We start from the raw sequence: 27,821 nt of genomic DNA on the forward strand, positions 1-27,821 counted from the left end.
AACAGTCTTTGTTCAATGCTCCCTTTCATTTTTATGGTGTCTTTCCTTTTTATTGCCTTGTGTTTTTTTCTACATACCCTTTAATGTGTGTCGCTGTTCTCAATCAGTGTTCTCTGTCTTTTATATGATCCTCAAGAGAAATGTAACCTTCGTTTACACGGTGTAAGGATGACAAATAATAAAAAATTATGTTCTGGTTCGTGCAAAATTGAGTTTAATTGCAGTTGCATCAAAGGTAGATTCCAATCTACTAACTGACTCTTCCAAAGAATCATATTGAAGATTTGTTCTTCATTCACACTTTATTAAAGACATGTCATCAGTTTTAATCTTTAATTACATCACCATACATTTTCAAACAGATAAAGTTAAACGATAATCATTAGTTTTCCTTTTTTTCTTCACATTTCACATTCCCATAGAGTACATCATATAGCTGTCTTTTTTCTATAAACATTGTATGCACATAGTTTATACAGGCAAATGTTTTTTTGACAGATCCATCCTGTCTATGTCTGTTTATTGCTCTCTATCCCTCTCTGGGGTCCTCCTCCCCATAGTCAGTATCCCAGCTGCTTGGTTCTTGTGGCCGTGAAGAAGCTGATGGAGACGGCTCTGCAAGTGAAACTCATCCTCGTTTCGTTTACCCAGGGTGAGGATGCCAGCGGCAGCGTCTCCTGTGATGGTCCCCGCCATGCTCCTGTTGCCAGAACGACACAGCAGCACCTGGAGGCGGCAGGAGCGAGCCGGCTGTCTGCAGCACTCAGACACACTCTGCGCGTCACATCCCAGCTGAGCGAGCAGCAGTATCAACATGAACACCAGAGCCCTCTGTGGAAGGGAGACATTAGCTTCAGAAGCTATTTGTTTATGGAAATCCAACGGCAGTTCATTTTCTTATGAAGCAGCTAATACTGAACTTTACTTAACCTGGTACGTTTAGATTATGAAACCGGTAGAAAAATACCGCTTTCAATTTAATACAATGGAAAGCTTTGCACTGAAACAAATCCCAGTCAATTTCTTTTTTTAGAAATATTCATCTATCAGTGTACTGATTAATTGCTGTTATGGGAGCAGCGCAATCCAAGGTTTTGGTTCTGGGCAACGTGGCTCATTGCATGGGGTGGGTCAAGTTGTCTATTGCTTGATCGTGAGTCCCCTCAACAGGAGTGGGCACCCCCACCTCTCGCAGTGTTGCACGGGGCATGGAGTTTTATGGATCCTGATTCTGGTGTTTCAGTAAAACACAGTTTTACTGTTTGTTTGTTTTTTCTTAAAGAAATTTGGACTAGATTTGATCAAGTAACGCTAAAAAAGATATCTAGATTGCTCAGACTGGTCCAACCCGAACTGAATTATTCTACACTTCGAAAAGTACCTCGGCCCGTCATTTATCCACAAATAGACGATAAGAAATAAACTTATGTTTAATGCAACATATTTTCATGCAATCGCAGTATTTATGCATCCAATGCAATGCAATTCCTCATCTAACAAAATGTGTTTAAATTTTTAAATGTGCATGTAGGTTAATAGAAAAATTGGAAATGTATGGCCTGAGCTAATTAACCGACTGAAATGAACGTCAAACACGTAATCTAAATGCTTTATTTTACAATTTATAGTGGTGAAACACTATTAGGAGTGTATTAAAGATTTATTAAAATAATACAAAACAACTGTTAGAAAACTCAGATAACAATCTAACAAGCACTCTGAGCCATGTCTCCTGGTAACTATTTGATGAACATTATAATTGGAGTTTGGATGTCAAGTCATTGGTGGATGTTATTGGTAAAGATCTTTAGAGAGAAAAACTCAGAGATCAACCTTATAGTATATTGGCATTAAACTTTTCACACCAAATCAGAAATCTGAGTGATACTGTAAATTTGATCCAAATCAAAGATGATTCTGAGAGTTCTGTAATTTCCGCTTAAGTTTAGGTGCGTAGATACTTTTATAACAAGCAGAGTTGATGACTGCATTACTCTCTGGTTTTCTGGTCTTCCTTAGAAGAGCATTGCTCCTCTACAGGTTTTACAAAATTTAGCTGCAGGCATGCTGATGAAGACCAAAACGCAAGCTCACGTCACTGAGATATTAAAGTCACTAAACATGGCTTTCAATTTGAGAATTGATTTTAAGGTTTTACTTTACTGGCATTGATGGTCTTAGTCTAATATGTTTGTATTTATATTACAAAAAGACCTAAGCATTGTTCTGGGAAAAGGTTTCAGTTGGTACGTAAAATTTAAACTCAAGCTCCTGGTGAGACGTTAGACCTGAGAGCGTCAATCTTTTTTTTTTTTTTTTTTTTTTACAAAAATAACTTTTAACATTAATTGAATTAATTAATTAAAATTTTAACATTTACAATTTTAACATTTGTTTATTAGTTCAGAACATCTGGCTTAAGTTTTATTTTTGTTTTTTTTTCTATCACATTTTCATTTTGATATTATCTCATCATACAAATTACACCTATTTCTTAACTGCACCATAAATATAATGTCACTTTACAATTAAGTCATTTGTCCAGAAGAGATCTGATGAAGTGATTCAAAAAAATCAGAAATTCAGAAATTGCTTTTCCACATGATATGCAAACCCCTTTGTTTTGTCACTTAAAGCCATTTTTGCAACTTTGGAAATCTAGTCATCCTTTACATTTTAAACAAAGCTCTATTGAGTGCATCAAATGCTATTTGGTCCATAATCTACATGACCTAAAGACTGAATCCAATCACAACCTCAAAATTTTGTAAACCAACCTAATATAAAAGGACTTACCCTGTGCGATGTGTCCATCCCAGCAGTGTTCTGGAACTTGGTGGTGTACCATGTCATCTTCACTCTTGTGTGATGGGGAATCATCTGATCTTATCTCCCACAGGAGGAAGGACCCTTTTATATTGTTCTACTAGTGTCCTCATCGTCAGTCCTTTGGGCGTCATTCAAGCCAGCCACAAACAGACAAAGCCACAAATTCTATTTTTTTTGTCCTGCTTCAAGCTCATTTAAAGTTTACTGTCAAGCTGGTGACTGTTAATTAGACCCCTGTTAGAGATCATCTCCACGGAGATTTGACCGACCACGGGTATGTCTTTGTGGCTGCTTACTGAAGGTTTATTAACACATACCATCACTATGAGTAGTGGAAGACTGAAGCTAGTGAATTAAAAAATATAACACAAATACGTAAAAAAAAAAAATAACACGCTTTTTTAAAGGGCATGCTAATGAGCATGGCTCTATTTTCTGTAATGTTTTACGCTAAAGGTCTGTAGTGACACATCAACTAAACTCTGGGCATTGTCCTGCTACTGAGAGGGTTCTCTTGACATTTACACAAAAACAGACAAAAGTTGAGGTGGGGTCAGCTAAGAATATATATATATATATGAGCAACTAACCCTAAGGACAATGATGAATGAACATTATTCTCTTTAAAAGGAATTTCATGTCAAAACTTCAGGACAGCAGCCACTAATTTTTGCTCTCACTCTGACATCCATTTAGCCAATGTTTATTGCCATCTCATGGACAACAGGAAGCACTGCTTTAAACACACCCTTTCATGGAAGAATAAAAGGCCTAAATCAATAAGGAAATAATCTTACATCATGACTATTAACGTGTCATCACAGTGCATCAAATGTAATCAATAAAGCATTTGGGAAACCTATTGATTGCTTTAGACTGAACGCGAGAGCTGCTATGAATGTATTCTGAAGAGTTAGCTGAGTGTGTTTGAACACAGGTCACCGCTCGGTTAATGTGGAAACTCTACACATTTTCAGTCCCAGTTACCATCACAATGTCCTCATTCTTGAGCTCAAAATAACAGCTAAGGAAATGTTTCATTTATCCAAATAAAAAATGCGTTCATATGTTGCAGAAATGTGGAGTTTAGTTTCATTATGTTATCTGCAGACTCATTCAGTGAATTGGAATACTAGTGAAAAGTTGATTTCTTTCTGTAACACAATTCACTACGTAAAACCCAATAAAAAGTTTAATTATACACAGACTGATGTTATCTTATGTTATGTACCATAATTTTTCACTTGCATGTAAAAACACAGCATTTAATATTAGAACTTCATATCAGACCTATGAAAAACATACATTTTAACACAGAAATGTGGGCTTAATGAAGAGTACCCTTATTACCTGCTTAAAGATTTTTAGTTTTAAAAGGTACTTTTAATACTTCAAATGACAGAACGTATATTCCAGTTTATTGAATATGAATGTGTGTTTTGTTTTAGAAATGATCTCGAGGATTTCCTGAGTTGAAATATTTTGTTTTTAAACGTAAAATATTACGCAAAAGTTTCAAACCCATTCTAATACCTTTAAGCGAGCTATCTAAAAGAGGCAAACTGCATATAAAATAATGACTTTAAAAAAGTAAAGATCTGGGGAAAAAAACAACTACAACATTATTATTTCATTCAGCTTCAACTTTCCAGCAAATATTTTGGGCAACACCTTCTGACCATTGTTATTAATAAAAATTACACTAATGAAATTCTGTCTCCCAGAGTATGACTTAATTGATTAAATTTAAATGAGCTCTTTCCATGTTTTCTGGTTGATCTCTGAAGTCTATGCTGGAATAATTAAAAACAGATATTAAACAGGGTACTTAATAATAGTATATCTCTTAAGAAGGAAAATAAAGATGTAAAGGATCACTTCAGACTTTTGCACATGTATTGTGTATGTTTCAGGTCAACATAATCTGTTAGAGTTTACTCAAGTCATTTATAAGTGGTTGTTGTGACATAACCAGTTGGTTAAACTAATTGTGGATTATTTGCTCAATGAATCAGTCTGTCTCATTCAACGAGACCAGCAGTAGCTGTGGGCAAGAATCTGCTTCTCGTTCCATGAATATACCCCCAGAAAACAATATATTACAGTGTTTGCACAATTATTACCACTAAAATGCAATTACATCAGTTATGTTAACATTATTTTTTTTCATGTATATAGACTCAACAGAAACATAACACAAACACCAGCTAAATTTAGTAGTATTTTGCAAATGCCTACAATACAGAATAATCAACTTTTTTGCCATTTTGTTTTTTTACAGGTTATTTCAAGGGTAAGAAGCTTAAATTAGCTGAATAATTAAATTGGCTATCTGCTTTTCATGTGGGTATAAACATTACCTAGATCAGATTAATCAAAGTCAGACACACACACACACACACACACACACGGTAATAGGCACAAATATAGAGTGCCAGTTTTGGAAAAATAAAATAAATTAATCTGTTTTCATTTACGTGTGTTTTATTAACAATAACATGTAAAATATTATTTATACCTTTCTGAAAAATAAACGGAAATATCTTTACTGGTATCACAACGATCCAAGCCTTCTTGCAATTACTGTCCAGCTTATTGTATGTTTCCACTGGTGTTTTGTCTAAACTGGACTGTTGTTCCCCTGAACCCCAGATGTCTACCATCTCTTTTTTTCTGTCTTCATAATTGTCACAGCTTTTTCTCTTAGTTGCCTTAACAAGAACGACTGGTGGTGCCTGTTTAGTTTCCAGACGATGGCTGTCAACACTTTTCTGGGTGGAAATATTTCCAAAAAGCTAAATTTCTCTTTCTAGCAAGATAACAAAATGTCTTGTGACCTTTTTCCAAGCCAGCTGACTGGCAGTGTGCAGTAACATAACTAAACACTGTACATTTTCTATCAGTTTTTCTTCAGATAAGTGTTGAAGTTGTATGGTGTGGTCAAACACAACAGTGGCTATACATATTCAGAAAAAAAGTTACTCAACAACACTATCTGCCATTCAGAGTGTAATGTAACATAACAATGCTTAATCCATGTTTACTTGGACAAGGCACCAAAATATAAATACTTCAATATGGAAAATACACTACTAAAATGGAACTAAAAATAAGTAAAACGTTCTTGAAATTAATGTATTTGTCCTTGATTTGAGCAGGTAAATAAGATGATCTGCCAATAGCATAAGATTTTTGCACTTAAAATAGGAACAGCTCATCTCCATCATCTTATTTCAAGTGCATTACATCTAATTATCTTGTTTAAGGGGTAAAATTACTCTTCCCATTGGCAGATCATCTTATTTACCTGCTGAAATCTAGGACACATACACAAATTTTAAGAACATTTTACTTATTTTTAGATCAGTTTTTGCAGTGTAGACAGAAATGAATAGGAGGAGACAGAATAACCAATGAAGTCAGCTTTAATGGGCAACTCGAAGGAGCTCTTACAGTTTTGTACACTCACTTTAAAGTGAAACATCTCTCATGTCATCGTTTGCACCTTGTGTTGTGGCGCTAACCCGTAACCCACCGTTACAGTCCCGAATGCACTGGTTGTCTTGACCTGATCCACAGAACAACAGGTGTCAAAGCACTGTACATGTGGAAGTAATGTTAAAAAAAGACTGAATACCAATAAAACTTACAACAATAAGAATATCAATCATTAATCTCTGAAAATTATAGCAATACATGTTCCCTTCGTAAATTCTACACAGAGTTTACACCTATACTCACTGTGTTATTCCACAGACAACAGTACCATGGTGAGTTTGACCTTTCACCATTAAAAAGGGTCAAATATTCCAGTTGTGACTGAATGCTGAGCTCCACCACTGAAGGATGTGGGTTAGCTCCACCCTGGGGACCAAGACATCAACTTACATAACGTCATACGCAGAGCCCCCAGGTAGGAGACAGGAAAATCCTATGGGGAGTGTCCAGGAATGAATTCAAACCTGAACGCACAACCCAAGAGATCTGCATGGCCTGATGGTTGTTGACAGCAGCTTAAAAAATGAAATGCATAAACGAATGAACACGGAACAAATGCTGATTCTTTTCTTTTTTTTTTTTTTTACTATACTAACTCTAATGCTCCCTGGTTTGTGCTAAAAAGGTCATTTGGACTCCTACGGTGCCCAGCTTAGCAGGAGCTGCTCTAATTTGTGCATTTAAAAATTAAAACTGCACCCTCATTATGGAAAGAAGGGAGGGATTTGCGCTGAGCATTACATCTAAAATGTCAGGAGAGGAGTGTGAAAAATGACAAAATAAAAGCTCAAAGAGTGTCTCTGAAATGAAAAAAAAAAAGGCATTTTTGTGGCATAAAACGCCGATGTGAGGTAAAGCCTGCACCCACAGAGCTAGTGTACATCGTGGAGTCGCATGTAACTAGCGATGCCCAGAGAGAGACAGGGATAGCTTTGTCATCGTTCCGCCTACGGCGTACATTCCTACCCAGAAACACAAGCCTGAAATTTCCTCCCCCCCCCTTTTTTTTTTGTTACTTCTTGTAAGATAAAAGGCAAAGAGATTTGTAACTTCTTGCTGAAATGGATTATGCTCACAATTGAGAGAAGAACAAACATCCCTTTGTGAAATGTATGATTGGACTGTTAGACTTGTGTTTCGCTTCGAACTCGGCGACTCCTTCTCACTGTCGTCACCTCTTTAACTCTCCCTGCAACGTCTTCTGCCGCTCCTTCCCTATTAGCATCCTGATTTCCTTCAACGTCCTTCTGCTTCTCCATCTCTCTGTCTCTCTTTGGGTGGGATTCGCTGTGGGCGCAGGCTGCTAGTCAGCAGGATCCTGCAGGACCGTCGTTGACCATCTCCTTTTCTCTCTCCGGGATGGCGTTGAGAGGTCCTGCCGCCCTCTGCTGCTGGCTCTGTGACTGGAACTGATTTGTGGGTAAGGGCGGAGGGTGTGAGTAAGCCGGCGGTTTTAAAACAGTTTGGGCGGGAGGGAGAGGAAGCGGCTGGGAGTACAGCTGGGAATATAGCTGTTGGTGGTTGTGGAGATAGGACTGGGGCGAGGTCTGGGGTTGTAGAGCAGCGTGGGGCGGATGGAGCAGCAGAGGCTGCGGGTGGGGCTTGGCCGGAGGCTGTTGCTGCCCTTGTGGTGGCTGTTGGTGAGGATGGTGAGGATGGTGAGGATGGTGCGGAAGTTGCGGGGAAGCCGCTCCATTTTTACTGAGGCCGCAGGACTGAGCTGCGCAGTGGATCTGACGCAAAGTGTCCAGTGCCTCAATCTTCGCATGCTTCAGCAGGTCTGCCTGGCCCTGGGATTAAGAAGAATGAGAAAGACATGTGGAAATATTATATTAATAGAAAATATTGAGGTTCAAAAGCACCACAGTTTAATTACTAAATAGATAAATGGCTTGAAAGTGTCCCTCATTGAGTAAAACTCAAAAATATATATGAAAATATATATAAACTCCATAAGGTAAGGAAAAATATCAGTTTCCTTTACATAAGATTGCGTATTTATTTCGCTTTAACTTGAGTAATACACGATTGCATACTCTAAATACTGAGCAGATAAGCTGCAGTGACAGTTTAAATTATTAATTGCACTGCATCAGTGGAGTAGGGACATAATAAATTAATTCAGTAATAATATATGTTTTAAAATATATAAAATATTTTTTTTAAATAATGCATAACATAATATTTATTATGCATTCAATTATGGGAATATGAAATTCTAAAATACATTTATTTCCCTATTTAATTATTCAGTTCAATAAATCTATCAATAAGCTATTAGCTAAGGATACCCGATTATATACAAATTGACAACAAATACACATTTATTAGTAATGCAATACATTAAATATGCTGCTTTCTAAAAATGTTTTAAAAAAAGCAACTATAACTATTTCACCATTTGTGTATTTGATGGTGGTGCCTTCATGAATTTATTTTGTGTGTCACCCTTTCCCCCCCCCAGGGTCTCATGGAATGCTTGGCTCTTGTTAATATTATTTGTTGGAAGTGGAATTGACTTGCTATGCAGTTCAATAAAAGGCTGCAACATTTTAAAAGACGATCTGCACTGGAGCACACGGATTTATTTGTTTATTTAAATCACAACATAAAAATATACATTATATTTACATTGTGGGAGTTTCGGCACTTGATAACACAACAACTTTTGAATACTGTATTCTTTCTTTAAACTTTTTTCTGCGTTGTAACCACAGTTTTATTCTCTGAATGGCATTTTTGTTGCTTGCATTAACCAAAAACAGCCGGAAGAGGGCAGTACAAACCCATTGAAACGCTACTGGACGTGTGCCAGCGGTCTCTACAGCTCTTCTCGGCTGGTGAACTGTGCTGTCATATGGTGATAATGTTACCACTATGTTTCTGCTCTTTATTTGAGCACCCCAGAGATGAATGCTTGCCATATATGGAGGAGGTGGTCAGGACAGCATTTCTGTGTCCACAGCACAGTCAAGTAAATCTGGGCCAAGGCCATTTTCTGCCTGCTTCCCAAAGCTAGCTGTCTAAGCCTCCCTATTTCATATAGAAATAGGGTGGGGGTTATTTCGGCATGAAAGATATATATCAACTATTTTATTAGAAATATTCAAATGAAACAAAAAGAAAAAAATAAGAAAAGGGTCATTAATAAAACCTCCACTCTTTTCCGAGGAGGCATGTGTTCGCCAGTTTGCCCACTCTTTGCAGAATCACAGATTGGAAGCTCACTTGAAAATGAGATTCCCAATATGTGATGATTCTGAAAATATTACCTCCCTCACTGTGACATCTTTTTTGCGCTGATGTCCCACTGAAGTGACACATGCTAACCTATTGTACGCCACAGTGAAGGGTAAATATTAAAATACAAGGCACACGGCGGTCTGACATTTTGCGCAGGGGCTAAAGGTGCCGCCCTCCACTAAACGGTCAGCGTCCAGCTTCCTGGTGATGCTGATGCTCTCCAAGTGGCCTTTTACCCAAGACATTCCGGCACAGAAACCAGGAGAATGAATAACTCATATGTTAAAAAAAAAAAAAAATTATGTAACTCATGACTCACCAGCTACGAAACTAGACAGCGCGAAGCTGGTCCTGTGCTGCAACAATCAAATCTCGATTGCACTTCTAGTTGATGTATTCACCCCTACAGCTGGCCCAAAGCTATCCACGGGGGGCTAAAACAAAGCAGGGATGACCACCTAATCCCACTACAGTACCCTTATTGAGTAACAGTCCGGTGTTCTTGTCTGACAAACAATTGCTTTGAAATAACCTGAATTAGGGCAGACGTGGGCAAACAGAGTTAAAGGTGTAACCATTACTGCATTTAGAGATCAAATGAAATAAATATGTTTAATGTGTTGGTTAGCTGAGCATGGGATGGGAATATTTGATAAAACAGAGATCAAAATCGTAACGGCTGGCAACTGTCTGAACTATTTTTGTAGAGTTCATTAAATGTGTATTCATTGGAGACATTTTAATTACAGCACACATTACCATGCAATTTTTTTTTTTTATAAAGGGGGCCTTTAATCTATTTAAGAAGAACTTAAATAGGCTTGACATTTGCTTCAAAGCCACCCTTTCTGTCTCTCCGCTTCTGCTTTTCTTTTGACAGAGGTACAATGAGTGACAGAAATTTTCAAAAAAAAAAAAAAAACATCCTCCATGACAGCTCTGATCTTTCTGTCACTGTCAAAGTACAGTCGAAGTGGGAGTTTGGAAAGCCGAGGAAGAAAGACAGGACACCTCTTCTTTTCCACTCAACTGTCTGTTTCTCCGTCCCAAGCTTCTACCAGCTAGCACTTCCCAGCCTGCTGAGAATCTGAAAAAGGTTGAGGGGGTGAAATAACTAGGCAAGGCTGCCAGGCTTGGCAAACAGGCGCCAGGCTCTCACCAAATGTTCAGCATGAGAGTGAGGTTATAAATGAAGAATGGGAGGAAGAGGAGGAGGAGTTACGCGGATGCCAAGATGCCTTTCAGTTGAAAGCATGGCTCATCAAACAAATGAGGCATGAGGAAGCTGAGAAACAGGGAAGTGTGCAACTTAAAGGGCAAACAAAAATGAGTGGTGATGGAGGGGTTAGACAGATATAGATAGAAGTGGTTGAGAGGAGATGTTGGAGGGGTTCAATAAACAGACATTCTGAAATAGAAATGCTTCCTAATTTTACCTCCTTATTTTTGGAAATGCTGTTTTAAATCTGTACAAATTTGGACAATGACTACACCCGTGAGACTGTAAATTTTGCGCAAGATCGGAAGAAGTTGTTGCTTTTAAGCATCCTGTTCTCCTTTGCACATTTACACTAATGCATGCGATTTATCTTCACAAACCACAAGGTGCGTGCTTATGAAAGCCTGCAAAAATGAGCATTGCCTTCCAGAGAAGCCTTCAGGCTGTCCTAGTTCAATCGTGAAGGTTGCTGGGGCTGTAAGCTGCAAAAAAAAAAAAAAAGTCTGAAAGCAGGTCAAACTGAAAGCACTATTCTGCCGTAGTAGCAGTAATAACATAGGAAGGTGAAACATAAAAATAATCTCTAGAAACCATTAGAGCGGGAAGTAGTTGGCTGCTATGGCAACCAAACCCCAGCAAAAACATTACGTTTGAAAAAAACAAGGCAGATACTTTACAAAATGTTCTGGTTATAAAAGCTGAGAGGAGTTATAAATAACACAGCTAAAAGTTAATTTCTACCTCTTCCAAAAGTAATTAACACTGTAGCACAGCTAGGTGGGACAGGAAGTTAGAAAAGTAGCAGTTCAAGACTTGTTTACTGATTTATGTCAGGTGCCAAACATTAACGTAGATAATTATTGCAGTGAGTATGTTTGATAGTTTTCAATACCGGCATTGCTAAGGACATTGTTTATATACTGGTGTTTAGTACCACAACATGGTTCCTTTGGCATTAAGTAACTTATTGCCTGAGTGTGGGAAAACTATTGCCATAAGACATGTAATCATATGTACATAAGGAATTCCTTTAGCTAGGATTCACTTGGCAGACTTTAAGACTATATGTATATATACCAATACTAATTGGGCTGAATTTAACTAGTCATCCTGACCACTCAAAGCACTTTACACGATAGCCACATTTACCCAATCGCACTCACTAATTCACACATATACTCAGATCAGTATACAACTTAACCCCTCAACCTGTGTCAGCTGGAATCAAACCCACAAACTTTACTCTACCCACCCATTGAGCCCAGTCTGTGGGACCAGGGGTACATACACTCCCTTAGGTACTTTAGGTTCACCAAAATAGAATGGACAGACTGGAAACATGTTGCTTGGTCTTAAGTCTGGATTTCAGCTGCGACATTCAGATGGTAGGGTCCAACTTTTTTAGAAATGTGCTGATCCGTCCTGTCTCGTATCAGTGGTTAAGGCTGCCGCAGGTTGTGTTACGGTATGGGAGACATCTCTTGGCATGCGTTCAGATTCTTAATCCCAACTGAGCACTGAGGATAAAGCACCATGTCACCACTGGTTTCTTAAATATGAAAATGAGTTTACCTTATTCCGATGACCTCAACAGTCACCAAATCTCAATCCAATGGAGCATATTTAAGAACTGATGAATGGGAAACTAACATTATTGTCCAGCCGACAGATCTGTACTAACTGTGTGGTGTTGTGATATCATCACTGACCAAAATGTGAATACTTTATAGCATGGCTTAGATTCAACACCTAGTTGACACCATAGATGTTAAGAAATTAACTTATACGTAGTAAAATCGAATAACAAGGACGTAATGCAACATGCTTTCTAAGAATTGTGAAATATGTTGCACAAAAGCTTTGGATGGTTATGACAGCTTCAAGGCGCCTCCTGTATGGAGAAACTATTTGCATGCATTGCTCGTCTGTGAGTTTTGTCTCGTTTTCCCAAACAAACTGCCCTCACATCATGAAGGTCTCACAGTCCTGTTGTATGACCTCTGAGATTTACCTGTTTCCACAGATTTTCTCTAGGATTAAGGTCAGGTGACTGGCTGGACCTAGCCTCGTAAGACCATCCTGATCTCGCGAGCTTTCAAGGTTTCACTCGCAGATCAGTCTGGCTACTCTCCGTTAAAGAAAATTTGGAGCCGTTCACCAAACGAACGTCCAATCAGCGTTGGCTTTGAGGCGGGTTGAGGTGTGACGCAACGGGAAGCGCGACAGTTCAGTCTAAAGAACATGGCGGCTTCAGCCAATGAAACTAGCGTTAGCGTGGCTATCGATCAAGTTTTATCGGAATTACAGAGTATTTCTCTGCTGAGCTAACGAGCCTTTACCTGCAGCAGCAAGAGTAGCTTGGATTGTGGTTGTGTTTTCGTCGTCGCTCGTAACAGAGCGACGAGGAATCTGATTGGTTTATTTGGCCCGTCTATCACCAACATAGGCCAATCAGCTAACCAGTATTTTCGCCCCTTCCCAAAATTACTTCAACGGAAGGTTTCCAGATGGATATGCGGAGCAAATCTATCTGGCGGAGTCAGGTAAGGCTGGACCATTCTAACAGATTTATTCTATTTCTCTTAAACTAATTGAGTGTGTTTGGGATCTTTGTCTTTCTGGAAGTCCAGGCTCATTTCATTATCCAGGGGAGATGACAGCATTCTGATTAACAATGTCTCAGGACATTTATCACATCATCCATTCTTCAATTAAATTAAAGCTGCTATGCCCTTATGTTGACATGCTATCCCACCTCCAAACATTGTTGTTACAATGTTTTCGGGCTAAAATGCAATGCATTTTGAGCTCCAAACACAGTGTGTATTATGGCATCCCACCATATTAGTTTGATGTTGGCCTGATCTGACCAGCCTATACTTTCCCTCTTTTTCAGAGGCTTGTCTACATGTTATTCAGCAAACTTTAAATGGGCTTCAGCAAATGCAATGGAGACATACGCTTTGAAACAACTGTACTAACTCCACGTGTTTCTGATGGTGTTTCTGAAGCTCTCCATAATTGGCCCTCCAGCTTTTTGATCGTTCTTTTAACTCCTCTACCTGAAATCCTGCGGGAAGCTGGTTTGTGGTGTAATGACCTCGTACACTCCTCCGGATTATAGTCCCAATAGTGCTCGCTGTAACCTGCAGTAGTTTAGATATTCTTAAGTAACCGCTGCCATCAGTATGTCTTGCAAAGATCTTGACAGAGCTCACTGGTTTTCCCATCATATCATGTCTCTTGTGCAACACCTTACCTTAGTAATGAATCCATTTTTATAGGCCATCAGTGGTGACTGAACCAGTTGCACCAAGTTGCAGGATTGTTTTCTAATAACCGATACATTTCAGCTGTTGCCATGGCTTTCTTTGCCTTTTTGCTCCTCCCTTCCTTTGTGTGTTCAGTACCTTTCCCCTGTGTCATTCCATGTTATTGCACATAAACTAATAAGTACATTTTTGTACATGACTGGCCTGGACGGGTTGTTACCAACTTGTGGTGAGAACTACATGTCAATTGCACCTTGAGAAATAGATTTACTTAGAAAATCAGTGACGCTTGGACATGATACGGACAACGTTGTTAGCTCTAGTTAAATGGGGGGGGGGGGGGTACAAGTAACACGGTAAAGCAGCTAAAAGGGTCAATTTCCACTTATTCTTATAAATAGTACCACTGCAGCACAGCTAACTGGTACATGGAGTTAGAAAAGTAGCAGTTTTAGATTTGGCCTTACATACTGTATATCTTTTATTTTCTGAATGCCAACCACTGAGAGTAACTAAAACAATAAAACTTATCTAACGATTGTGTGTAAAAACATTCCTTCAGCTTTGATTTATTTTTTAACTTGTAGTATCTAGGGCCAGCTATGAGCAGACTTTATATTTGCACGCTTTTCCCCCAGCTGGTCAGAAAGGATCAGAATGTTATAGGGAAACTTAAAAGACTTATATTTAGATTAAAGCAAATCCTGATAACATCCTTATCAAAGTCAATTAAGCTAAAGTCAAAGTATAAACTGTTGGTTGCAGTTTTTATGAACTGCAAGCATTAATATCAGTTACACGTAACTGGTGTCGTGGTGGTGCAATGACAGAAGGTCCCTGCTATACGCTGTCCGTATTTAGCCATCTACCAGCTGTATTCAAAGAGGCAGCGGGACGAGAGAGTTGGCGAGCCTTATCTTTCGAGTCACTGGGCACGCAGAGGCAAGCACGCATCCGATTTTACACATAGACGTATAGCCAAGTGGGTGTAAATGTGTGTCCTTGAGTAAGTGTGAACGATCCAATCAAGTCTTGTCAAGTCAGATACAACAGCACATAAATAAAACAACGCTTGGAATGAACCCTAATTACTTAAGAGATTTAGGGATTAAGGAGAAGGGACACAATTAGCCCAGGAAGCTTTCTTAAGACGTCATGTGGTCAAATCTCTGCACCAGCGTCTGGGATTGCTCGTCCAGTCGGTTGCGGTTTTTAAGATAATCCTCCCAATTCCTGTCTTTCATAACAGTCGTCTGTACTTTCAATATATTGCTGTGATACACAGCTGATGTTTGTTCACCTTAAGCACAGTGATGTTCCAAGCGTAACTCTCCATGGCCTTCTGAAGTTTCCGGCCTTTCAGTCCTTCCTTTGCTCCGATGCGATGCAGGTCTTCATGGAAGTCCAGACCTGGATTAGACAGATGGACAGCTTTCACCAAAAACAATGTCAGAAAAGCTACAAATGCATCCTAGAAGGCTACAGTCTTCTTTGCAGTTATTTTTTTTAAAACTAAAACCAGCCAACTATTAATTTATTGAATATTTGGCTATATATGTTTCTAAAAAAATGGATATATGAAAGATATCAGCATCACAGAAATCTGTGTCTACCTTTTGGAATAACTAGATTAGTTTTGTCCTGTTAAGATGTTAAAGGTTCTCACAAAAAGCAGGTTTCAAAAGATAGGCATGTTTGCCTGAGTTGTCCCCAGTGCAGAGACTGATGCACGTTTAAATGTGACAGAAACAGAGGAATAGTCATTGACTACATCCGATCAAGGTTGTTTCCATCATCTTTGAGGTGTTCTATGTCAGTGTATGCAGCTAATTGAGATTCTATTTTTTTGTACAGATTTAAACCATAAAAGCTCAAAATCATGGGAAAAAAAAACATTGGGTTTGATGCTCCTTGAATTAAATAAAACAGAACAGAGTTATATTTGAGTGTGTTTGGATGTGTTTTAGCACTTTGTGGTTTGTTATTGTCGATTAAAACATTTGCATGGCTGCCACATATTTTCATGGCAGGACAGAAGTTTGCGTGGATTACTGCACTCTTTCACGCAACGTTATTTTTTTATGCATGCCAAGTCGGATTAAACGTTGTGCTGCAAGTTCTTTTTGTGTGTGTGTATGCACACACTTAGTGCAGCAAAACACCCCGGGCTTCATGTACGGTGTGGTTCTCCAGCTGCTCTCAGGAGGACAGGAAGAACCTGCTGTGGGTGGTGTCAGCGGGACACGTTATTGGATCATAGCTGCCCTCACTGACGGACCTTTACCATTGCAACAGACTCCACTCACCCTGGACGGTTAGTTTTTTCCCCCCCACTCCCATCTAATAAAGGGTTATGAACCCAATACAGTTTTATCCCAGTGCGGTCGAACCAATCGCCCAAATCGCTTGAACACACCTTATGGCCAGAAGTTTAGGAAATACCATGTATGCTGCTAATCTTTGCTTTGTGTATTTAGTGTATTATTCTCGGTTTATAAATGTGCGTGGTATTCACACTGCCAAACGAGAGCCGCTAAACTGTTTTTCATTGTGTGAAACAATGACAATATAGTCCATTCTCTTCTATTTTAAACCTGCAAGGCTCAGCTTGTTTGTCAGACGGTCCCTGAAAGATGACCTCAAGCAACAGAAGCTTTAATTTTCTGGACGGGCATTGAAGAAACAATGCAAGCTGACACGAGAAACTACCAAATGGCTATCATGCCATGTCAAATCCTTTCTTCAGCACTTCACAATAACCGGTGAGAAGATATTGTCCCTCTGCAGTGAACAAGGAACTTGCACAGTTAATTGGAAAACTGGAGAATACCTCAATCCAACTGAAAGTCTTTCCTTTCACAGCAGTTCAAATGCATCATGCTAAAGAACGTCTTGAAGGAGTAGATATGAAATTCAAAATTAACCAACTATGTTTTTATGGGGTATGCATGCTCCATCTACACCATTAGGCTGCTCTTTCTTAATTTTATAACTATAGAAGATTAAGTGCTACTACGGAATAAGTACCCGAAATTTACATTAACGTGGGTGAGGACGGATACGAGTTCACAATCTGATATAGTTAATAGGCCACTGCTTGTGCAGAGCCAAGTAAAGGGAGCGTATGAACACAGGATGGGGCAGAAACCAGAAAGCAGGGAGCTGTAAATTACCCGAAATTAGCTGCTGGCAGTTTGCACCAATATAGCTTCTCAGAGTATTTAATCTGGCAATGATTAAGAGCCATCTCCGGGTAACATTAACACAAGTCCTGTTCCTTACTGTCACTTTAACTCTAGGAAATTCAGGCTAATAAGCTAAATGTGACCCCATGGTATGCTGCGGAAAGACAAGGACTTTATAGTGTGCTTCCCTAATGGGTATGAGCAGGGAAAGCAGTGCTCAAAAGGAAGGACACAGGAGACAACCTCTCCTCAGAGTAGCCACACAATTACAGAATTTGGCATGCTTGCATTCATAAAGAGAGCTGTTCCAAATGCACACGCAGATCCAAAACAAGCACCATCTCCAGGCGGAGACACTGAAAGATAGTAAATAACTAATTAAAACAGAATGTCTAAAATGGATCCATTTTAACTCAAAAGAAATAGGTGATGGTGGAAGGGATAGTTGTACCAGTCAGATCAGTGTTTGCTTAATTTATTCCAATCTATAAGCACCCCAGAGTCCATGTGGAGTGTCATCATTACAAACACTGACTGGGATTTTCTTTCTGGCTGCGGATGAGCTGGGAAGACGATGACTTCACAAAGCCAAAGACGACAAAGGGAATGAGATGTCTTTATCTTGGATATTCACAGCGAGAAAGATGTCAAAAACAAAATGAACAAATCCGCAGTTGTTAGGCAGAGAAAGCGTGTTTGCATAGAGAGGAAATAGATGAACACAACAGAGCGTTGATCAAACATGGATAGCTGTGATGATAAATCAGATTTTTTTTGTGAAAATAATAAGTTTCAGCTCTGTGTCCTTCTTCATTTCAACGTGTCATTTTGAGGTATACTTTTTTTATTTTTTATGATAATTTGTCCTGTTGAATTATGCAAATGATCATACTGTTCTAGTTTAAAGAAAGAAAGCAAAGTCTATTTTGGGCTACATTTAAAAAATAATTGATTCTTCTATAAATCACAAAGAACATATTACAGCCCCACTGCATTCATAATCTAGTGTGTACCTCTGTACATGTGTCTTTGTCACCAACATGCCTGAATTTCTTCATTTTGGGACAATAAATGTATTTTTTATCTTATCGTCTTTGTCTCGCAAATAAATAAATAAATACTGTTATTCATACCCCTTGAACTTTCTCTATTTTTTTCAGGTAAGAACAACAATTTTTAATGTTTTCCCATGAGATTGGCCAGGCAAGGACGGTATTAAGCAGAGAAGCAGCCAATTTAATTCAATTAGAAAATACTTTATTAATCCCAAAGGTAACTTAAATGCATTCAATTTAATTACGCCCATGGTAACTCTGTAGGAGCTACAAAGTTCGCCGACCGCCGACCTTAGCTTTTGTGATTTTGGCCCATTTGACAAAATCTTGGAAACTCCTGCTTAACATGTTAGAATCAAGTTATGATAATAAATTAACATAAATATGCCATTTGCTCGACATTTTTTCCTTTAAAAAATGGTGGAAGCAAAATGCCTTGAAAATCCACCTACTTTATATATTCATTCAGCTCTGGAAAATAATAACAAATTCCCCTCTTCTTAGACCTTTCAAGACTGTGTAACAACTCAACACGGCGTGTGAATACTTTTGCAAGGCACTGTATAAGAATATAGATTTCTAAATAAACTGTGTAGACTTTATTTATGTCTTCTGCTTAAATGCTTACAAAAGACAAATACTTTGCAAAGCAAAGAAATGCCTACTTATTAAAGGAAGAGTGAATTGGAATGGTCACACACACAGATATCCAATATCTGTGCCAACGCAGCGATCGTGTACTCTGTGGACACAAAAAAACAAAACAAAAAAAAAACTTGGTGGTAGCATCTGGAGGTGCCAGAGTGCGCATCCCAGCTGCTTTCCTGGTCGCCCATTATCCTCGTGCGTGATGGCGAGCCACCAATAGGGCCCACAGGGGAATCATCTAGCACCTCTTCCATCCTCATCAACACATAAGCTTCACTGCCCAAATTAAACTGATTAGCTGCAACAATGACTGTGCATAAACTGAACGCAGGGAGAAAATGGAAGATGCTGCAGGACAGGCAGAACAAATCCAAACCTGTTCCACGCTGTTGGTCCTGATCTTAGATATTGCTCTGATTTCAAAATATAAGAGGTGACCGCTGAGAGAGATTTCCATATTTCAAAACAGCAATGGTTTGGGATTGGGGCTTTGTCACAACAGCACTTAGCCAATGAGCAAAGCCAAGGGCAAAAGCGTTGGTGTTTAAATTAAGCTTTGATGGATAGGACAAACTAACAAATCCCACCCCATCACCACATCCCCCTTCAATACTGACAGGCTGCTCTCTAATAGCACCGTTTGTCGTTTATCACACAGCCATTAAGCCAAAATTATACCTCTGCCTTCTTGAATGATCATAGGGACAAAACCCTCAATTCCATGCAAATCCATCGTCTCTTCATATCCCTCTCTCTGCTTCCCTTTCTGTGTTCAGCCAGTTACTCTAAATGCTGTCAGTCTGTGCATACGCTTTGTGAGAGGGGTTCTGAAAGGTGCATTCAGTAATTGTCACATCCATCGCAAGAGATGCTTTCATTACAAACCTAATTGGTGGCGTTAAACACAACACAGTGGATTCACGGGTCTTACAAAGTTAAGAAATTGTCATAATCTCGTGAAACAGGCTAAATAAAACAGACATGTCAATGACATGGAAAATCCTTAATTAGAGAGAGTGGGTTAAGCAGAGTACAAAAAGGTAAATGTATTTAGCATTGTGTTAGATTTAGGATTATTTAAAAAATAAAACTAAATTAAAGAAGCCTAAATCTGTTATAGACTATTTGTATATAACAGTTCAGAGGAGTTAGTGAGACAGAGGGCCTTATTTTAGCTCCACAGGAGCTCAAGTCTTTAACATTTTCACAGGTAATCTACTTTCAGCCAATAAGGTGAAGTTTCTTGAACTACCCTTGTCTAGACTTTAGATTCATTTATTTGTTCGATAGGAGAAGATGTGACTAAAGAGCTGACATGTTAAAGAAATGGTAAAAACAGTCTGTTTCAATTTATATTTAGAAGTCAATGGTTACAAGATCTTCAGTCATAAAGAAGGAAGAAGATATTTGCCCTGAACTGTGCTTGTCTGCACCCTGCCATGCCTCACGGCTCCGCTGCAATCAAGGTTACCGTATATTGCACACCTGTTCTCCAGAGAGCACCAGATTATCAAAAGCCTTAGTCATTAAATGTCCAGCGGTTCAGCCATGCCTGCTTGCATGGTTATGAACAGGTATGGGTACCTATCACATCTGAACCGATACGGTAACAATACCCGGTACCTGGGAATTGGTACCAGTACTCAACGGCACCTATTTTCGGTACATTTGTGTGTTTATGTGGTAGTAAATGTCAGTTTAAAAATAAAATCAAATTTTTTTTAATGTAACATTTATTTCTCAATATATAAAGTTTTTTGGATCTTCAAATGAACCTTATGAAATATTTTATGAATTTTTGTACAGGGCCTGAATCACTGAGCTATATAATACACTGGAGTGCTGATTTTCCCGAAAAACTGAAGTCACTGGCCGCCATCTTGCTACTCCCTACTCTCACAGAATCCCATAGGATTTGCTTGCAATAACAAGTAGTTTTCTGGCTGTGTGTAAACGTTTCACAGGTAATTATACAGTCAGTGGATGTACTAACACTATCAACTACTAGGAAATTAGGTGCTGAAATATTTTACATGTTATTCATATTAAATATATATATATATATATATATATATATATAAGTATGTGTATATGTATATATGTATATATATGTATACACATATGTAAATATATGTTTTTGTATATTGTTATTTATACATTTATAAATGTTAAACATATATATATTTAAATGAATAAAATGCAAAATATTTCAGCACTTGACTTTCTCAGTACTTGATATTTTTAGAACATAACATAAAAGTATATGGCATTTGACATTTTAAAAGTCTTAAGCCCCCCCTGAACATGAGAAAATCCTCGTTATTCGATGCTGTAGCGCACATATTCCCTAGTTACTGGGGGAAATAGGGAGTACCAATATGGCGGCCGGTGGCTTCAAAGCGACTCGTTCAAACAGACAGTGATTAGCACTCCAGTGTATTATATAGCTCAGTGACCTGAATCCATACCGCATTTGTCTGTGGCACACAGAGTGACCGAGGTGAATAAGAGAGCTGTGTGTGAAAAAAAGTCAGTGAATGATGTTAGTGCAACAGTTTCAGAGAAAACAAAAGTACATTAAAAACATTATATTTTATCCTGGTGTTTAATCAAGGGCAGGAAACATTCACAAAGTGGAAACGGAGAGGCTCTCCTCTCTGCTCTCTTTGCTCTGGATGCAGACCGGTTTCAGAACGAGGCAGCTGCTGTCTCTCAGACACTGCTTGGAGAAGTAGGAAGGGGCTCACAGCAGCACCATCAGCACTGCCTCAAGACAATATCTGCACAGCGATTGGTACTTTCCCAGGAAGTCACTGATAACAGAAGAAAGTCGATAGATTTTTCGCAAGCCTCTTTTTTGAAAAAAAAAAAAAAAAAAAACGTTGCCGGATGGGTCTGAAAAGTAGATAAATATAATAAGAAATTTGCTAAATTGGCAGCATTTCTGCTGCTAGCCTTGTAGCTCGCGTCACAAATATTGCAGTGAGCGTAATCTGCTTTGCATTTTTGAAAGGTGGAGACATACTGCTGAGTGCTTCCAATCAGTCATGCTTGCTCAGTGTCACAATGATGTGCTTAGATACCGTAACATGGTACCGTGTGATTTTACGTGACTCAGTACCAGGTAGTACTGACGGGATTCGGTCAGTACCTATAAAAGTAATTTGAATTTGGTACCCATCCGTAGTTATGAACTTGGATCATGCTTTCTGGGTTTCCTTGCCTTGGCCTTGTCGGACGTCTACCAAGCTTCTGGTCAATGATCCATGACCCTGTTTCTGCATAACAACCACCGCTCCTTTCCTAGCCCTCAGTTGGTATGCCCTGTTTTGACTACCAGTATATGACCCATGGCTGCCCCCTGGATCACGATCAAGCCTTTGACACTCTGCCTGATACTGTTCCAGAGTTTAAAGCCACAGTCTGGTGTGACATCAGGTCGGCTTCCCCATAGAACTACGGAAATGCCTTTCTGGGCAATGTTCCCTGCCTGGATTCTCAGAAGGTTGGTGGCTTTATTTAGCAAAATTTTGCATTACTTATTTAGTTTTTTTTTAAGAACATGGCACTGATGAAATCTAACAGGTTTTCGGTCCAATGTTTCAATTGCTCAATTATTTATCCTCCTTGGAGGCCTGACGGTTGCTGATGCTGCTTGAGACCAGGAGGTCACATGGTAACTTAAATAGGAGAGGATCATGGAATGTGTGAAAAATACTTGCAGCAGGAAATGGAAGAAAGCCACCGATTAGCCTAAATGTATGTAGGTTCGCTTTCACAACCCTGCTCCCCATTTTAACATGTTTTTTTTAAATTCTTTCTGCCTGACTTATTATCGAAATGGCAACAAATGTCTGGAAGGGCTGATAAAAAAAGACACAGAGGGAATGTAAAATAGACATAATATTTGGCAATAGCTTGATTTGAGGCATGTGTGTCAGAACCAGGGGCACAGAAGAGAGTGGGCGACGGGGTGAGTGTTATGTTTGGCATGCAGCTGAGGCGCCTGAGGGCTGTCGTTGCTCCCCCTTTGCCTCGGTGTATCATTCTTCTCACTTACATAAAAAAAGCTTGCAGCTCTGAATAAAAGGATGTCCAGATTTTCTCCTCAGTTGCGCTAGAAGTATTAGTTTTATCATCTTCTGGTTGCATGCAGGTTCCTTTACCTGACCGAGGCAATAAGCTAAGAATCAGTATGGCGTAATAGAAACAGCTGTGAGTGTGGCTGTGTGTGCAGCTTAAGCTCTGCTTAACTCTAAAATCTTCGCCTTTGAACATTCTTCCCAGCTCCTGGCTGGGGAGCCATGGAGCCAGGGGACAGCGCTGTGATTGAAGTCCCAGCATTCAGCCTACATCCCTGGGTAATTACACAGCGTGAATATTAGGTGAGCTTGCTCTGTTAAAGGGAGAAAAGCATATGCCTCCTATTGTGTAACACCAGGGAGTAAAGCTTGGCATATAGGAGGCTTAGAATTGCTTATTTGATTCAGGATATGGGGTTGAAATGTCTAACTGAGCCCCGGTTGTTATACACAAAACAAAAGGCAGGGAAAGCGCATAAAAGATAATTTGCCAGGTTCACACCAGCCATGACAAAGTATATAACCGGCCAAGTCCTGCAGTTCTTTGCTTGGCTGTAGCAGCACAGTGTGCGGTAGGAACATGTCAAATTAAGACGTCACTATTCGAGCTATGCACTACCGTTTGAGGAACGAAGCGAGGCAAATGAGGAGGAATTAGCGCTGAATCTAAAAGAGGCTGGTGAGGACAAGCCACAAGGATTCCCTGATTTTAAACCATCTCAATAATAATGATCTTATCGGCCAATTCTTTCCTCTGTGGGATTATGTAAGATTCACTAATTAATGCTTCTTCACCTCTTTCCTTTTTCTCCCTTTACCGTACCTCCTCCCCCACTGCCCTCGATGTCAAACCTTTTCATTCCTCTCTCCCTTTCAAAAGATGTTTACGCCTTCTGTCTTTTCTCCCCTGCAGCTCTTTGTCTGTGTGGCTCGCTGATGGTTTTCACCTGCTCAGTGCCCATAACTACGCCGCTGCGACTTACTGATGATGGCTGCTTCCATTGACAGCAGCCACTGCTGCCGGCGCTGACGGAGATGTTTGCGTGGTAAGGTACCCCCGTGCCCTGTCTGTTTGGCATGAGGATCTGGATCTGATATCAGTAGAACAAAATGTTGCCTGCGCTCATAATATCGAGTTTTAAAGCAAAATCTAAATGTCTGTAAGTGAGAAAATTTGATTCATGTCCTGGATCGGTGAGTCAGTCTTATCACAGCGGAGCAGAGAAATGGCACCTTTTTTTTTAACTTTTAGGAAAGATTACAAAGTTTTCATCAGTTTGCATAAGTCAAGCACGCACACAAATTTATTGGAGTTCCCTTTGGTAAGTATTTTTTAATTTAACTCAAAGCATTCGTGCTACGTACCTGCCCGTTGTGCTTGTGTGAGCTTGGAGTAGACAACATCAGCTGACTCAATCAGGGTTTTGCTGGTTTGGATCATCTAGAAGACAAAAAAAAATTGACAAAAAGTTTATTTGCAGTGCTCCTTAATTTATTCCAAAGAGAAGACTTCAGCTGAGCCACAGCCAAGCTGAATACAGTAGATATATAATTATAATAACTAGAGAAAAGTAATTATATAAAACTGCTAAAAGGGTTAGTTTTTTTTAAACAAATTATTTCTAATTTGATCTTCTCATTAGCCATGGCCCATGAAATATTTAAGCTGAACTCTTAATGTTGAAACAGACTAATTTATAGAAGACCGGTGTCATATTTTTTTTTATCCGACTGTAAAAATGTTTTATTGTATTTAAGATTATAATTAAGAAAAGCTGACCATTTTAAGTTGATTTACAGCATAGGCAACAGAATATACAGAGTTTCTTTATGAGGGAACCAATGAGATACTCATATATCCCCGTTCATAGGCGATGTGATGGAGTCCTTAAAACCTTAGAAATAGTTTTATAAGACTAAATGTCCATGACTTCTTAACTTTTGTTTCATATCCAGTTTTCAATTTCTTCATATCAGTGCAAAATATGTTGCTTTTTGCAATCTTCTAGCCAATTTTATGTTGTCAGGTTCTTTCTGAAGTGATTAATTGATTCAACATAGTTATCAGACTTAGCTGAGGCCTGTTAAACTGAACTGTACGTCACAAAAATATGTGTTTAAAGTTAATTAACAAATTTACATAGGGGAAGGTTGGTTTTGTACAACCTTCTGATATTATAATTAGCTTGATGATATGAAAAAAAATTAGGGGTGGCAATTTAAAATCGCCAGCTAACCTAAGATTCTTGTTATTGAACTGTGGGAAAAAACTGGTGTACACAAAGAAAACCCACAAATGAACAGGGAAAACATGCAAGCTTCACGCAGAAAGACCCTAGGCCAGGATTAAAACACAGGATCTTGTTTCTACAACGCAACAGTGCTAACAACTGCACCAGCATGCAGCCCACCATACAGTTCCTATGGCTTAATTACCTTTTATTTACAATACATAAAATGGTGCCCACGCTTTAGCTACAATAACAAAAAATTTAGCTGTTTGGTAACATCTCCTGTTGCAAAAAAAAATTGCAAAAAACTTGGTTATGGAACCTAAAGGACCACCACACATCACTCTCTTATTAAAGGAACACTGTTTTAAATCTACTATTGGCAAGCTCTCAATGCAGGCTGGCCATCTCTGCAGGTTGACTTGTGTCACTCTAAACTGCAAAAATGGCACAACAGCGGAAATATAGAGCACAGAAAGAAGTTTACTTAAAAACTGCTAATACATTTATTTGGCTGGATGGATTTTTCTAAACCTCAGCTTAAATCTTTATGGCAATATCAATAAATATACTGTATAATGTAGTATATTTTATGCACATTTAATAATCAGTATCTTACTCTTGAAGCAGGAGTATGACAGTTATTTTTGTTTTAACTGGAAGCAATAAATTCATGTTATGTAGCATTCTGGAAAAACTGTGATTCTGTGGTATTTTTACTAAAGGTTTTCTTAGCATAAGATATCTCAAACCAGCCCATTCCTACCTGTTGCATTATTCAAAAAATACTCTTAAATAAGCATGAATAAAAACTTATTATGGTTGTTGTTGAGTGGTTTGTTACTTACTATTTGCCATTTTTAAGCAAACAAAACACACATCGGATTTAGTCATATTCTGACGATATGTACAGGTACACCTACGAAGGTAAACACAGCAAAAATAGATTTTCACATCAGGCCAAAACTGTGTTTGATGTGCTTCTCAGACATCATCCAACAGGGCTGATCAGGAGCAGCTGGATGAGAGCCCCAGCACAAAGGGGAAAGATAATTAAGTTTCACTCTCCTGTGGGAGGCAGAAAGTGGACTGCCGCACTGTTTGGATGAGTATATGCATGTACATGTCTTTTTTCCAAGCCTTCTTCTCGTGGGAGCTGTTTTGAATGCAAAGCTAGCCTATAATAGGCAGCACGCTTGCTGGAGCAATGACTGGGGACGAAAGCGTTTCATTGCAAAACATGAAGAATATTTGTCTAACCTCTGGTTAACCCATGTGTGTGAGCACAATAAAATGGAAGCGTGTGAAAAAAAAAAGAAAGTATTTTAGGAACCCAAACATTGTTCTGAGTTCGACAGAAGCACAAAACCAAATTATGTTGTAAAAAGAACGCTGATTAAGACGATTTATTTTACCACAGCTAACTGATGCTTTCACATTCAACATATGTGTGACACTAGAAAAATCTAAAATTCTGCTTCTGCATAGCTACAAAAACACTTGAGCACTGAAAACATAACAGCACCGACGTCTTGTTTTGCAAGACATTGTGACGTCCGCTGCCAACAACCTGCATGAGGGTCACCAAAGACACAGACTACACACTGATATTCCACAGTAAGCGGCCTGGAGTCTGGCAAGACCCGCAGCAGTGAAGTCACAGGCTTCACACACATGTACCGCACAGATTCACACATGCACATAGACTGGGCCCTCTGTTCTTGAGCAGGGGAGTGTGACAGCAGGAAACAAGCACTTAGCTGCCATGACCCTTGCATCAAAGACAAAAACATATGTAATGAAGATACAGACAACCTTTTATTAGATCCGCAGGGAAGCTATTTCCGCTTTTGAAAGGCTCTGTCGTCTTGCACAAGGCAATACAACATACAGTGTCTTGAAAAGGGGACTCATTCAAGTTAAATATCTATTAAGTGTCACCACTGCTAAACGCTATAGCTGTAGGTCTTTTTACGGTATGTGTCTACAAGCTTTTCACAAGTACAGGTTGAAGTTTGGATTCGATGGAGAGCGTCTTTGAACATCCATTTTCAAATTTGCCACAGACGGAATCCAACACGTGAATGTGCTTTGATCCAGACCTTTGCAGTTCCAACAGTATGTTTTGTGCCATTGTCCCCGCTGGAAGGTGAACTTCCACCCCAGTCTCAAGTCCTCCGCAGCCTCTAACAGGTTTTCTTCTAGGAATGCCCCGTATTTAGCTCCAGCCTCATCTTCCCATTTACTTTGACCACCTTTTTCTGTTCTGCTGCTGAAAAGCCATCCTCACAGCAAGCTGCTGCCATGCTGTCTGCATATGAATGCCACACTTTTTTTCCCGCATATAAATTGACCTGATTTATGTTGGTTTATCACATGAAATAGTGTTAAAATTCAGTAAATCTGTGGTTTTATCCAGACAAAAATGTACAAAAGTTCAAAAGTGACTACTCTTGCAAGGCGCTGCAGGAAACTATTGATGCTAGGAGGCAAACTGAGAAATGAAAGAGCCGAAAAGATGTTTGTTGCAAGTTGAAATAGACAGATTATTAAAGGTGT

General features: G+C 39.1%; 2 protein-coding genes across 2 annotated transcripts in view; both read right to left on the reverse strand.

The window, feature by feature from the left end:
- Positions 1–264: 264 nt before the first annotated feature.
- On the reverse strand, positions 265–2,975 carry hcrt (hypocretin (orexin) neuropeptide precursor). The gene is made up of 2 exons (XM_012872043.3): positions 2,797–2,975; positions 265–831 (listed from the first exon to the last, which is right to left on the reverse strand). Exons 1-2 carry the CDS (start codon positions 2,878–2,880, stop codon positions 520–522), a joined length of 396 nt encoding a protein of 131 aa, XP_012727497.2. The 5' UTR covers positions 2,881–2,975; the 3' UTR covers positions 265–519.
- Positions 2,976–6,236: 3,261 nt separating this feature from the next.
- Positions 6,237–27,821, reverse strand: part of si:ch211-210g13.5 (inactive phospholipase C-like protein 2) — an 86,447-nt gene continuing 64,862 nt past the window's right edge. The window contains exons 4-6 of the mRNA XM_012872033.3: positions 24,397–24,472; positions 15,362–15,471; positions 6,237–8,117 (exon numbers count right to left, since the gene is read on the reverse strand). Coding sequence (XP_012727487.2) covers positions 7,635–8,117; positions 15,362–15,471; positions 24,397–24,472 — 669 coding nt within the window. The 3' untranslated portion in view covers positions 6,237–7,634. The remainder of the gene's footprint in view (positions 8,118–15,361; positions 15,472–24,396; positions 24,473–27,821) is intronic.

This window comes from Fundulus heteroclitus, chromosome 16, assembly GCF_011125445.2.
Source record: "Fundulus heteroclitus isolate FHET01 chromosome 16, MU-UCD_Fhet_4.1, whole genome shotgun sequence".
Taxonomy (NCBI): domain Eukaryota; kingdom Metazoa; phylum Chordata; class Actinopteri; order Cyprinodontiformes; family Fundulidae; genus Fundulus; species Fundulus heteroclitus.